Source organism: Meleagris gallopavo, chromosome 3 (assembly GCF_905368555.1).
Source record: "Meleagris gallopavo chromosome 3, MGAL_WU_HG_1.1, whole genome shotgun sequence".
In the NCBI taxonomy this organism is placed as follows: Eukaryota; Metazoa; Chordata; class Aves; order Galliformes; family Phasianidae; genus Meleagris; species Meleagris gallopavo.
In genome coordinates this window covers 2,827,006-2,839,697 of record NC_139406.1, presented here as the reverse complement: position 1 = coordinate 2,839,697, position 12,692 = coordinate 2,827,006, and the positions used below count along the sequence as shown (strand labels likewise).

The 12,692-nt window shown below is 37.8% G+C and overlaps 1 protein-coding gene across 2 annotated transcripts in view; it reads right to left on the bottom strand.

Moving 5' to 3' along the window:
• Positions 1 to 12,389, bottom strand: part of SLC9A3 (solute carrier family 9 member A3) — a 62,903-nt gene extending 50,514 nt beyond the window's left edge. Inside the window, exon 1 of one of the 2 annotated variants that reach the window (XM_085220051.1) lies at positions 11,926 to 12,389. In XM_085220051.1, the coding sequence (XP_085076177.1) occupies positions 11,926 to 12,103 (178 nt within the window). In that variant the 5' untranslated portion in view covers positions 12,104 to 12,389. The remainder of the gene's footprint in view (positions 1 to 11,925) is intronic. The other variant, XM_085220052.1, reaches the window with a different exon arrangement.
• Between the last annotated feature and the right edge of the window lie 303 nt (positions 12,390 to 12,692).

The window sequence follows — 12,692 nt, the reverse complement described above, 5'->3', positions numbered from 1 at the left end:
CAGTACTCTATCACGCACACAGTAAAGAAGCGTCTCCTGATATCGATATTAAAAGGAGTCTCTTCTTTTCCAGGTTGTGTCCATTTTGTCCTGAAATGATCTGGGCTCCATCCTCATTGCATCCTCACTTCTAGGATCCATAAACATTGATAAATATTGATAAATATCCCCCCTGAGCCTTGTCTTCTCTAGACTGAACAGTGTCAATATTCTCAGCCTTTCCTTATACAATAGGTGCTTCAGTCCCTTGATCATATTTTTGATTCTCATCTGTGCTGGACTCTCTCTAGTAACTCCATCTCTTTTGTTCTGGGAACCTAAAACCTGGACACATTACTTCTGGAGTGGCCCCACTGGTGCTGAGGGGAAGGATCACCTCCTTCAACCTGCTGGCAATACTTTGCATAAAGAGGCCAAGAATACTGTAAGTCTTCTTACTGGAAAAGTGCACATTCCTGACTGATGTTCAACTTGCTATCTACCAGGAATTCCAGGTTCTTTTCTGTGAAGCTTCTTCACAGCTGGGTCAGTCCCACAATGTACTGGTGCCTGGGGTTGTTAGCAATTCTCCCTGGTGCAATGTCATGGTTTTATGATTTTTGGTTACCAGTATTCCACATCATAACATCATGTAGTGCACTGGGAGTTAATGTTCCAGTTCCAGGTACCTGTCCCAGAAGAGAAGAACTACACATCCCAGAGGACTCTGCATTCAGAGAGGAGGTAAAATCCCTGGCAAAGTCACAGGACCTTGTTCTCTTCCCTTCTGCTCACCAACTGCATGTCTTGCCTCAGCATTAGAGTAAGGCCTTCAGTTTTTGAACACTCTCTCATTTTATTTGATTAATTAGCTCCAATTCTAATTAAATTGTATTACACTGTGTTATAGTGTGTTATCTTGCATTCCATTATCTTATTTAGTAAATTAATTTATTTCTCCTCAGATCGTTGCTGCTGCTCTGTTTTAGGCCCATCTCTCCATCCTTTTCCCTTGTCCCTTTCTGGGGTGTAGATCCACAGGTCCCTCCACCCTGCTAGTCACAGAACTGGGCCAAATCAGCCCATAAACCATCAACAATATGGTTCTTGTTAGTTCATTTCTTCAGGCTGTCAACACCCCTACAGATGGCAGCACAACTTCCTCCCTCCTCTATCCACAATTGAATTATATCATTTTTTATTCAACATACATAATAAAACTCCCATTTGCAGCTTCCATCCTGCTCCTTTTCCCACCATACATCCTATCCTATTTCTTTCTGCAATAGACCAATGCACTGATCAGTACAAACTTTTTTTTTTTAAATGCAGACCATATTACTCAGCTTTTTACACTAAAAAGATTAAGTATAACTTAAATCTATTTTTTGTCTATAAATACATATATCATTGCTTTTCCACATGACATTTACAGTAGCGTTATAGAAATACATCAAAGTAAACAAAACATTTAGGCAATATTTCTACTTAGAAAATGAAAGCACTAACTTCTGCTCATGATCATCCATGAGAAATAATCTGAACAGATAACTAAATAAAAAAAGACAATTGACATGCACTCCAAATAATGTACCTTGATAAAACTTACAGTTCAACTGCAGAAATGTGCTCATTGCCAGAGTTAGTGCTTGCACAGCTAATTGTGCAGTGAAAAAAACTTAGGAATGGAACATCATACAAGGAGTTAATTAATCACTGTGGACATAACTGACATAGAGACAGAAATTTCCTGTTCCTTTCTGTATAGAAAGGATGCACTGTATTTACAGAATATCCACCCACATAACTCTGCACTAGTTTTGATTTTTGTTTTGTTGTTGTTGTTTCATGGAGGGAACAATGAGAGTCTCTTCTTGGGAAAATCCTGTTAGAAATTGGGAAACTGAGATACAATGACATAGTATCAGTTCCGCAAGTTTAAAAAAAAAAATAAATGATATCAACATTGTGCAGGGAACCACAGAAGTGTGCAGTTATGCATGCAGTTGTAGGTGGATGAGAAAATCTATCATCCTGTTCTGCAGGAAATAAGGAATCATTACATCCATCACCTCTAAGTTTATATAGGCTGCTGCTGAATCAGGCGGCTATTACCAGTTAATATAACATGTCAAATAATATTATTTTCTGGAATATCAGTTCATCCTGGAGAGTGATTTAAGTTCTCTGAAATAACAGATTAAAATGTTATATCAGTTAAGAGAAGGCAGAGGAGAGAGTGACACAGCTCACACAAACCAGTGAAAGAAAATTGAAGCCATTCTAATGAGCAAGCATCCAGGTTAGAGGACAGTTAAACTTTATGCTGACATCTCACCATTCCTTCCTTTGAGTCATAACAGCATAGCCATCATGAATTGTATGGCCACCATATATTGTCCTCTCTTCTAGAGAGTCTCTAGGCTATGCATAAGAACAGAGCAAAAGAACTACTATTCAGACTGGTTAAGTAAAGTTGCATATGCCTAAAATGTCAAGGCTTGAAGATCTACATCCACATATCAACCAACGCTACTATCCCACAGGAATATGACGATTTTAGTAACTCCATACTGGAACAATACTTAGTTGTTAGATGTGTTGTACAATCACATAACAACTGTACCTCCAATATAATTGTTAGTACATTACCCTAGAGTTATTCTATGTTATGTCACCTCTCATTTCTGAATACCACTATAACACTAAAACAATACAAAAATATTCAAGGAGTCAGAATATTTTAACTATGAAAAAATAGTTAATTTAGAATCAGTTTTGTGTTTGGACAAGTCCCCCAATTTGCTTGCACTTGGGAGATTTCCACTAAAAATCTTACTGGCTCAAAACCACAGGTTTCTGAATATTTAATATTTTCCTTCAAGCTCCAATTTTGGAAGCAAACTGACCAATAAAACTTCTACTTTTCATTTTTTAAAACTGGAAATTTTTGAAGAGAGAATCATAACCAAATTCTTTTGAAAAGCAGTACAAAATCTGGTTGGAGATATTCTTTCTTGAAGTTTGACTACAGTCATTAGAGGTTGACAAAAGGCCTAGTTTGCTCGGGTTGTTTTTTTTTTTTTTGTCTTTCAATAGATAAAGCTGAAGAACTCGCATAGCACATATTAATGAACCCAGAATTATTTCTTCTTGGAAATCCTTGGAAGAAGAAACTTCTATTTTCAGAAGAAAACTCCTGGAACCACCTGCTTAAAAACCCACTTTCCCATGTGACTTTCAGAACACCTTTCCATTTTCTTTTTCTTCCACAATGAAACATTAAATATTCGTGCTTTAATTAAAAGTGTTTCCACTTGAGGTCTTGCATTCCATCTCGACTCTTCCTTGTCAGCCTGTAGGTAGTTTCAGTATTTATGACTTCACAGTGCTTTACATAGCAGCCAACTGGGTATCAAGTCACTCTTTTCATACTCAGTAAGCTATTTTATAAGAGAAATCAAATTATTACAACAAGGCCAATCAGCCATGCTCTGCAGTTTACACAGACTTTTAACAGTCAGTAAACTTAAATGTGTGTCACTTCTTAACTAGGTAAAGAATAATTAGAGTCCTTAGTATTTTGAGATATGAATTTAACTAGACTACTGCAGAGAGATGAGAAAAATTACAGGCAGTCTGCTGAAAGTGTAAAAAGAATATTCAGAAAACAAATAGACAAGAAATAAGGAGTGTTTTAGATACATTTTGTCCTGGAATAGAAAGAGCCAAACAGAAGGTACAGAATAACTCAGTTATCAATTACTCCATTACTTCAGAGTACTTAAAATAGAGTAATTAAAATAGGAGGAAAAGAAGTGTTGTATTTGAATTCAAAACAAAAAGGAAACTGGTTGTGAAACTTATTAACTTCTGATAGACTTCTGGTGGTATAACTCAAAACAACTGGAAATCCACCTTTTTACTGCCACATCAAATAAACAAACCACAAATTATAAATCATAAATCAGCTTTCTTATTAAGGATCTCTAGTAAACAAAAATTTCACAAAAACCAAGTAGACCTCAGAAAAACTTTCACTTGAAGAACTTTTATATATCTAAAAGGGTTTGTTGCTTGCACTCAATTACTTGCCTGCCAGTGATCTGCTGCTGTGTTACCTAATGACAGATTTACAGTCACTTTGGGGTTTGGTAGGCTAAGTACTAAGTGACTTCAGCTCTAAAGACAGTAAATCAATGTTTTCGACAAACCTGACTGCAGTATTAAAAGGATTCCATTGTTCTGCAGAGAATGCAGAGTAGTTTGCATGCAGGTGCTTGAAAATAATTGATGGCAAAGATCCTTTCTTTGGTATGCATGCCTGAACTGTATTCAGTTCAGGATCATTCTTTACATGAGACTTTTTCTTATGTAGTTCATACAAGTTGTCACTGCACATTTCCTATTCGTCGGGGGATGTAATCTGAATCTTCTCAAATTATACTGTCCTGATATCTTCTTCCTTACTCTAAATAATTCAGACTTGAGACTCACAAGACTTGGAGAGCGAAGGGGGGAGGAGAGGAGGGATGTATGTTTCAGGTAGGCAGAAAAAACAGGAAAAGGATGAATAAGATACAAGAGCAGAACAGAAACAAAATGTGTAGATAGATATCCATTTATAAATCATAAATTTAATAAAGAAATGGTGCATACAATTGTTCCTAGGACTTGAAATTCTAAAGGATTCTATGATGAAAATGTTATTTTCAGCTACCTAAAATGATGTCTCAAAAGATGCTATGCCTTAGACAGCAGTGATTTTACACTGCTTAACATTTCTTACTAAAAGCTATTCTAAACAGAACTGGACAAGAGAAAGCAGACTATCTGCTTAAAATGAAGGCACCTCTGTTATGTAACACTTTTGCCAGAATAAATTTACAGCATTTTTGTGTAGTTGCTTTGCTACTTTAAGGCAGCTAATGAAAAGATATATCCAGGAAGGAAATGTATACACTTCCTTTATAAGGATGCCAACCTATTCCAGTTTCCTCTGAGATCACAATAAAGCAAGAAATTTAGTACAAATATATATTTTTACTTGTTATCTTTATTAGTACACAGGGGAAGGCAGTCTAGTCTTTCTAGTCACAGTGCAAAATCATTTCTCATCGCTTGCTAATGAAAACAGCTTTTAAAGAACTTTGTAATTATGACAAAATTTGTGCTTTGCAGAGTCTGGAAATATCTTCACCATCTGATTCTTTCACTCCTTTTACAGTTAAATACTTACAATAAAGTTCTGCTAAGCAATCTTCAACATTTCTTCTTAAAGATAGTATTTACTAGAGATAGACACAGAGGATTGCCAACAGAAGACTTACTCTCACATTTTTACTGTTATTAAAACAATACCCTGAATCAGTTTCTCTCAGTAGCTGACACTTTTTACTACTCCTGAAATGTGAGGAGAAATTTGGAGGCAAATGAGATTTTGTTTGCTTTGGAGGGAAGGATACTGATTTCTTTAAAGGAATAAAATTTTCCTTAAAGAGTCAAAATTAGGTGGGTTGTTACATATGCATTTCACTGTTTCTTTCCTAGCCCATCCCAACATGCTTAACATTCTCCACAGGAATGCTGGTGTTAACAACATACTCTTTTCTCAGATAAGTGAGACAATAAGAAGGGTCCTAGGCATGAAGAAACTGAAGTCATTTCTGAGCATCTCAGATCATGGAATCTAAATATTTTAAAGTCTAGAGAAATAAAGGAAAACTAAAACATATTGAAAATAACCTTTTTTCACTGACTTTTTGTTTTATTTTTTCAATGAATCCCTATATTCCAGATCAATACATTGTTTACTTACATGTGTAATAATTACATCCTGACTTTAGGGTAGTTTGCTGACTGGATTTCAGTAAAATAAACTAAACTGATTGTAACAGCACTACTGATACATAGTGGGAACCCTTTTCTCTGTGAGCTTAAAAACATAGTGCACTTCACAGCTCATTTTATCTTGGGTTCTTTAGAACTGATGGACTCAAACAAGACTGTGTAACAGCATTTGAGGGCTTTGTGACATTCTTAGACTTAGAATAAACTATACTGACAAAAACAGTTGGCAAAGGTTTGACTTGCAGATCATCCAAAGAGTATGTACCCTTCTTCCTCATTCCTTTTCACAGCCACATGCTCTCCTGCCATTTCTTACACTTCCTTATCTGATCCACACTGAGCAAATTCAGGAGGCTAAATGGGTAGAAAAATTAAATCTAAAATATAAAGTGTGGGTAGGATGTGAGAGACAGCCACACCAGGACATAAGCAACCCAGGAGGTTCCCAGAGTGCTTTGAATGGTAACTTCCTTCTCCAAGTGACAGAAAATTCAATGAGAGGTGTGCATCCTTGTCTACAGTGACTATGAGATAGTGGAGTTCAGGATACCTAGGGGAAAGAGGGGGGTGAGAAACAAATTCACAAATCGAGGAGAGCACAAATAGAACTGTTAAAGGATTTGCTTGTAAGAGTCTCATGGGATGTTCTGGAGAGAAGACAGATTGAAGAAATATGGTTAATATCCAAGGATCTCCTCTAAACTCAAAAGAGAGTCATCCCAGCAAAGAAAAAGTCAGGCACAAATGTCAGGAGGCCTGTATGAATCAACAAAACCAAAGCTGAACAGAAATAGGGACAGGTAACTTGTGAGACACACACATGTCCAAGAATGCAGTTATGAAGTTAGGAAAACTGAAGCCCAGATGGAATCGAATCTGGCCACAGATGTTAAAGGCAACAAGAAGGGCTTCTGTAAATATACCAGTGACAAAAAGAAGACTAGGGAAAGCATGGGCTCACTGAATAAGGTGGGGGTTGTGGTTACACAGGACAGAGAAAAAGCTGACGTGCTGAATGCCTTCTTTGGCTCAGTTTTTACTCGCAAGACCGGCCTTCAGGAATCCCAGGTTCCAAAGATCTGAGAGATAATATGGAGCAAAGAAGATAAACTGTTGGTGGAAGAGGATCACATCAGAGAGTACTTAAGCAAACTGAACATACCCAAAGCCATGCATGCTGATAGGATTCATCCAAGAGTACTGAAGAAGTTGGCAGATGTCACTGTAAGGCCACTTTATCTCTCAGAAGGGTACTGCTATTTGTGCAGACATGGGACAAAGTGAAGAAGAAAAATGGATATGGCATTTTAACAGTAACAATGAGCTTAAACTGGCCTTTCTGAGATAATTTACCTTGTGCAGTAATGATTAGACCTGTAAATAGTAAAGTCAGTAGTCTAGGTAGAAGAAATAAGGCAGTAAACGTTACTCAGAATTCAGTAACAAGCCTCATTGTCACTGGCTACATTGCCACTATAAAAACAAACAAACCAACACAAAAATGTGCTTTGTAGTTTTTTTAGTGCAAAGCAATTAACTGTTGTCTGGGAAAATGTTGTGGTGGACAAAAAGATGTAAAACACAAATAGAAGTCTTACAAGTTACCCAACCATTAATGAAAACATAAAAACTTTCTCTGCATCCTGGGATTTTGAACAAGTGCGGCACACATACAGCAGCACACAGGTAAAAAACATAATACTTTTTTTTTTTTTTTTAATTTACAATAGCTATGGAAAAAAAAAAAACAACTTGTATACAATATTCTTAGATGAAACTTGAATATTGTGTTCAATTCTGGGCTCCACAAGTTCAAGAAAGACAGAGATCTTCTAAAGAGAGTCCAGCAGTAGGTCACAAAGATGATGGCAGGCCTGGAGCATCTCACATACGATGAAAGGCTGGGAGACCTGGGTCTCTTCAACCTGGAGAAGGCTGAGAGGGATCTCATCATTGTTTATAAATATCTAAAGCACAGGAGTCAAGTTGATAGGGACAGGTTCTTTTCAGTGGCATGCAGCAATGGAACAAGGGGCAATGGGCACAAACTGGAACACAGGAAGTTCTATACAAACACAAAGAAGAACTCCTTTGCTGTGAAAATGACAAAGCACTGGAACAAGCTGCCCAGAGAAGTTGTGGAGTCTCCTTCTCTGGAAATATTTAAGACCTGTTTGGACACTTCTCTATGCAACTTGCTGTAGGGAACCTACTATTTCACAGGAGTTGTACTTGATGATCTCTAGAGGTTCCTTCCACACCCTACAATTCTGTGATTGTGTGATTCTTTGATTTTATCTCCTGAGCTTGTTATTCCTTTTCTTCTGCCTACTTCCAGAGTTCTTTTTCTCCCACCTATGTCTGACATTTTCTACAACAGACTTTGCTTCCACTGCTTGTATCTTCTATCTTTATGTTTATTAAATGATTGTTTTCAAGTTGTGATCCATTAAAGGCATACAAAGAAATAGGAGAGTGCAAGGCAAAGTGAACATAGAAAGTTACCTAGTATGTAACTATAAATAATGAGCATGTATGTATGTGTTTATAATTTTGTTCTGGTTTTGTTCTGTTTTGTTTTGCTTTTTTTTTTTTTTAATTGATATTACTTGTGCAGTTTGGACAACTGAGATACCAGAAAGCGGACACATAGTAGAAGAAGTCTACCAGGAGGGTTCTCAGATGTACCTGATGTACTTTCTTCACAGAGATAAGATGTTTTTAAGGCTTAGCTTTACACATGTGAGTAGTTTATTAGTCTTATCCCATAAGGATACTCTTGTGTAGTGATAAGAAAGCCTATCAAAAGAGGAAATAAAGATAATTAGTCTAGATGGAACACTGTGAACCTTAGAATAAGGAGCCGGAAGACTTCAAATGGAGAGGGTCATATCAAATCAATTATGACATGTGAAACAGTACTGAGATGCATCAGATGTTTTATATTAGACACAGATTAAGCATCTTATAGTTCACGAAAGCCAACTGTCTGAAGACTTATTCCACAGTTTTGTGCCAATACTTAGATTTGTCAAGATATATAATTATTCCTCACATGAAATAAATTTAAATTTAAAAAATTAAAAACAATAATAAAAAAGCATCTTCTTTTGAATATAGTTCAGAACACTAGAGAGTTATTTGTATGTTAGAAATACTTAACGACATTTTATATAGTACAGCTTCTAATGCAGAACACTTTGCCAGCACGAAATTAAATTCTGAATGTATGAAACAGGAATAACAAGTCCCAGAAGAGCTACAAGTGTCTTTTATTAATTACACTCTACCTGAAACCTTATAATATCACAATCAGAATCATTTTTGTTGGGGAAAAGAACAAGCTAACTATCAAATAACAAAAAGTAAAGCTTACTGTAATGCAAAAGAAAGCATTATCATATATCTTTCACCCCTAGCTTGCAGTTCCCAGAAGACCTTTTGCTAACCCAATTGCCAGTCAACACTCTACCATTTCCATAGTCACAGGGAGGTGATCTTGTGTGATTCACTCTGCCCACCTCCCTAAAAAATCCAGAACAAAATCATCATTTTGATTGTACTGTGTTTGCTCTCCTTCAAGTAATACTCAGGGTCAGATGTTCTTTATTTTCTTCCCCACTCTTTTCTGTCATCTTTTTGAATTTAGAGATCTTGGTCCTGCACAGCATTTTTGCCCTTCAAAATCTTCTGATTTCTGGATTTCTGTCCTACTTTCCAAAATTCTTGACATGCACAGGCAGGTAAAAGGATGACAGTTTTTCATTTCCCTTTCCCATTGATTTACATGAACATTTTCATGCTTTCTGCATCAATCAACAGTTGGGCAGTGAATGTACCTTTCTGATCAGCTATATGTTATTTGTGGCTGGTGGGGAAAACAGGAGCATTCATTCCTCTGCAGAGGAATACAGCAGCTGTCCATTGCTTCTTGAGAGACAACATATAGGGCAGTACAGGACTGCAATCATAAATGTGAGAGAAGTCTGAAGTTTGAGAGCTTGGGAAAATGATGGAATTGATGATAGACACTCTCTTCTTACTAGTAAGTGATGTGCTCTGCGCAGCTATGAAATAAGTGCAAATAATTTTAAAATAGAACCAGTGGTATTCATCTTCCAAATGCCAAGAATCAAATATTTGTAGATGTACTACATGGTTCACGGTAAAATGTCTCATCTTAATTCAAGACAATCTTATTCCAAGCCTTGGCATTTTAAGTATAGCATAATCTAAGTCTTGTTAGCTGCACAGAGTTTCCCCTACACCACAGATCTATCAAGCACTAATATTATTTTGAATAACACAGGTACATATAGAAAGCATCAAAGTCTTAATAACAGAGAGTTAATACTTACTAAGAAAAGAATGGTTCAGACAAGCAGTCTATTTATTTAGATTAGTTAGCACAAATTTACAGAGGCTCAACACTGTCACTGCTTTTTTCACCATATCTGGTTTCTCCAGTTTTCTACTCTATGTAACCCATCACTACATATCAATTAAATCAAAACTGCATTTTTATGTAATCTAGATAATGTAGCTACCATTTGAAATACTTGTAGTTCAACACTGATTCGGTTGACAATATTTAGCTTATGGTTATATCAGCAAGCATCTAAACGATGCCCATAGTGCTGAAAAACACTTAACAATATAACATTTGCATAACTTGTCTCCTCCCTTTTAGAAAAGTATTATTTCGATTTATTTGAATGTGGAGGCAATACTTTCCACCCATCCTTAGTGCATTTAGCTTATGTGCAACTGTATGCATGAGCTGTCTGTTTATATCTTTCATTTCGTGCAACGTGCAAAATCCATGGTGTATGATATTGATATCCCGTATCAGTATTATCAGTACAAGTACAGAATATTAGCATGATTTTCAGCTGGTCGTGCAGTCGAATTGCTACAAATTTTAGAAATCACTTACTGAAAATTGAAAATGACTTTGATAACATCAGCCAAACTGACAGTGGTCTCATTTTAGATCCAAAAGGTAAAAGTATCCAGTGGAATGGCATCAAACTGATTCAGGTAAAGTTCATACTGGACAGTAGAAAGCGGTTATTCAGAAGAAACTGATTGGGCACTGGAACAGGCTACCCGGAGATGTGGTTATGACACCAAGCCTGCTGAAGTTCAAGAAATGTTTGCACAATGCTCTCAGATGTAGGGTTTAAATTTTAGATAGTCCAGTGTGGAGCCAAGAGTTGGGCTTGATAATCCTTGTGGATTGTTTTCAATACCAGATATTCCATGATTCTATGATTCTAATAGAAGATAATAGCATCATGGAAATAAAATGCATTCTAAATAAGCAGCCACTTTTCTAGTTCAGCAAACAGTATTATTAATTTAAGATTGCTTTTGGAGATGTCACAAGGTTCAGAAAACAAAAACTGGAGTATTCATATGTATTTACACATACTGCATTCAACTTAGACTAAGTCACTGGTTTTCATTAGTTCTATTTTGAAGAAAATTCTGTGCGCTCTAAAGTTTGTAATTTTTCAGCTGCAACAAATGATCTGAAAATGTTACCTTTCTCTGTATATTTTACAGAGAAATTTTTCTTATTTTTTCTTAATTTTTCTTATTTTCTTTCACTAATACAACAATGCTTTGTAAAGCAGAGATTGCTAAGTTCATAAGCTGGTTTATTGTGTTTATTTGTAATGGTGGTAGCTAATAAATCTACCAATTATATCTCGAAGAACAGCATATTGTCAGTTGGGATGGACTCTCGATAAGCAGTAAGGCTTAATCTTTGTTTCATGTCTGTAAAAAGTCTTTTCCTGAGAACAACTGTAATGAAAAGCTTGAAGGAATGCAACCATGTGTAAGGAGTCAGATACAAAAGCCAGAGTCCTAGGTGTTGAAAATGAACTACTTAACTCCCTCGGGCAGGTGAAAATCACACTGCTAAGCGCTATGTAAGGCAGTATTTTGAAATCAGGACAGAGTACAGTAAAACCCCTGAAAACGGGTCAGTGGACTTCTGATAAGCTCTCTTCATTTATGTTGGATGTGATAAGGGAAAAAGAGGAAGGGGAAGGAAGAGGACATATTAATATATAACTCGGGACTCACCAATTTTGGCCAAGCTGGCCACAAGTATCCAGAGTGTAATGACATAAGGGTCCTTTACGTGATCCCATCGGAAAGAGACGATCGCAAAGCTCTGAGGATGGCTGTTATTTGTAGGGCTTCCCGAGCTTCTCTCTCCTAGCGCTGCCGGGAGATCCATCAGTCCCAGGAGGAACCCCATTCTAGAGACCTCTCGAAGCTACAGAACAAAATCTTGCTTCCCCTTCCCGGAGAAATCCCTCCTCTTCGGAGGTCCTTGGGGGCGAGGTCCTCGTCTCCTCGCACAGACCCTATCGTAGAGACTGTGCAACTGTGTGCAGCGGTGCGTTCTGCAGGCAGCGCAGCGGGTCCGTCCCGCCACCTTCGGAACGCCTGCACGGCCGGCCCAGGTGCTTCTTTGCAGGAAAGTGTCAGGGACTCTGGACATAGGCAGATGCTGCGAGTGGGTTCCTGCTGCTTTCCCGCACCTGCCTTTATCAAGCCGTTCCAGATCGGTCGGAGGCGGAGCTTTTCTGGCTCTGTGAAGCCAGCGGTGCTGCCCCTTAACTGAGCACCTTTCGGGATCAGCAGAGTTCCGCTCCGCCGAGGCGGCGATAGAAGGCTGTGTGAGTTGTGACAACCGTCCCGGCCCGGCTCCGAGCACATGGGCGTTGGAAAGAAGTGACCTTGTGCTCTCGGTGCTAGGGGCCAAGGCTGGGGCGCTTCCGCACGCACGTCCAAGGCGGAGCCCAGGATCCGTGCTCAACTCGGGGCTGGATGAGGAGATTCGT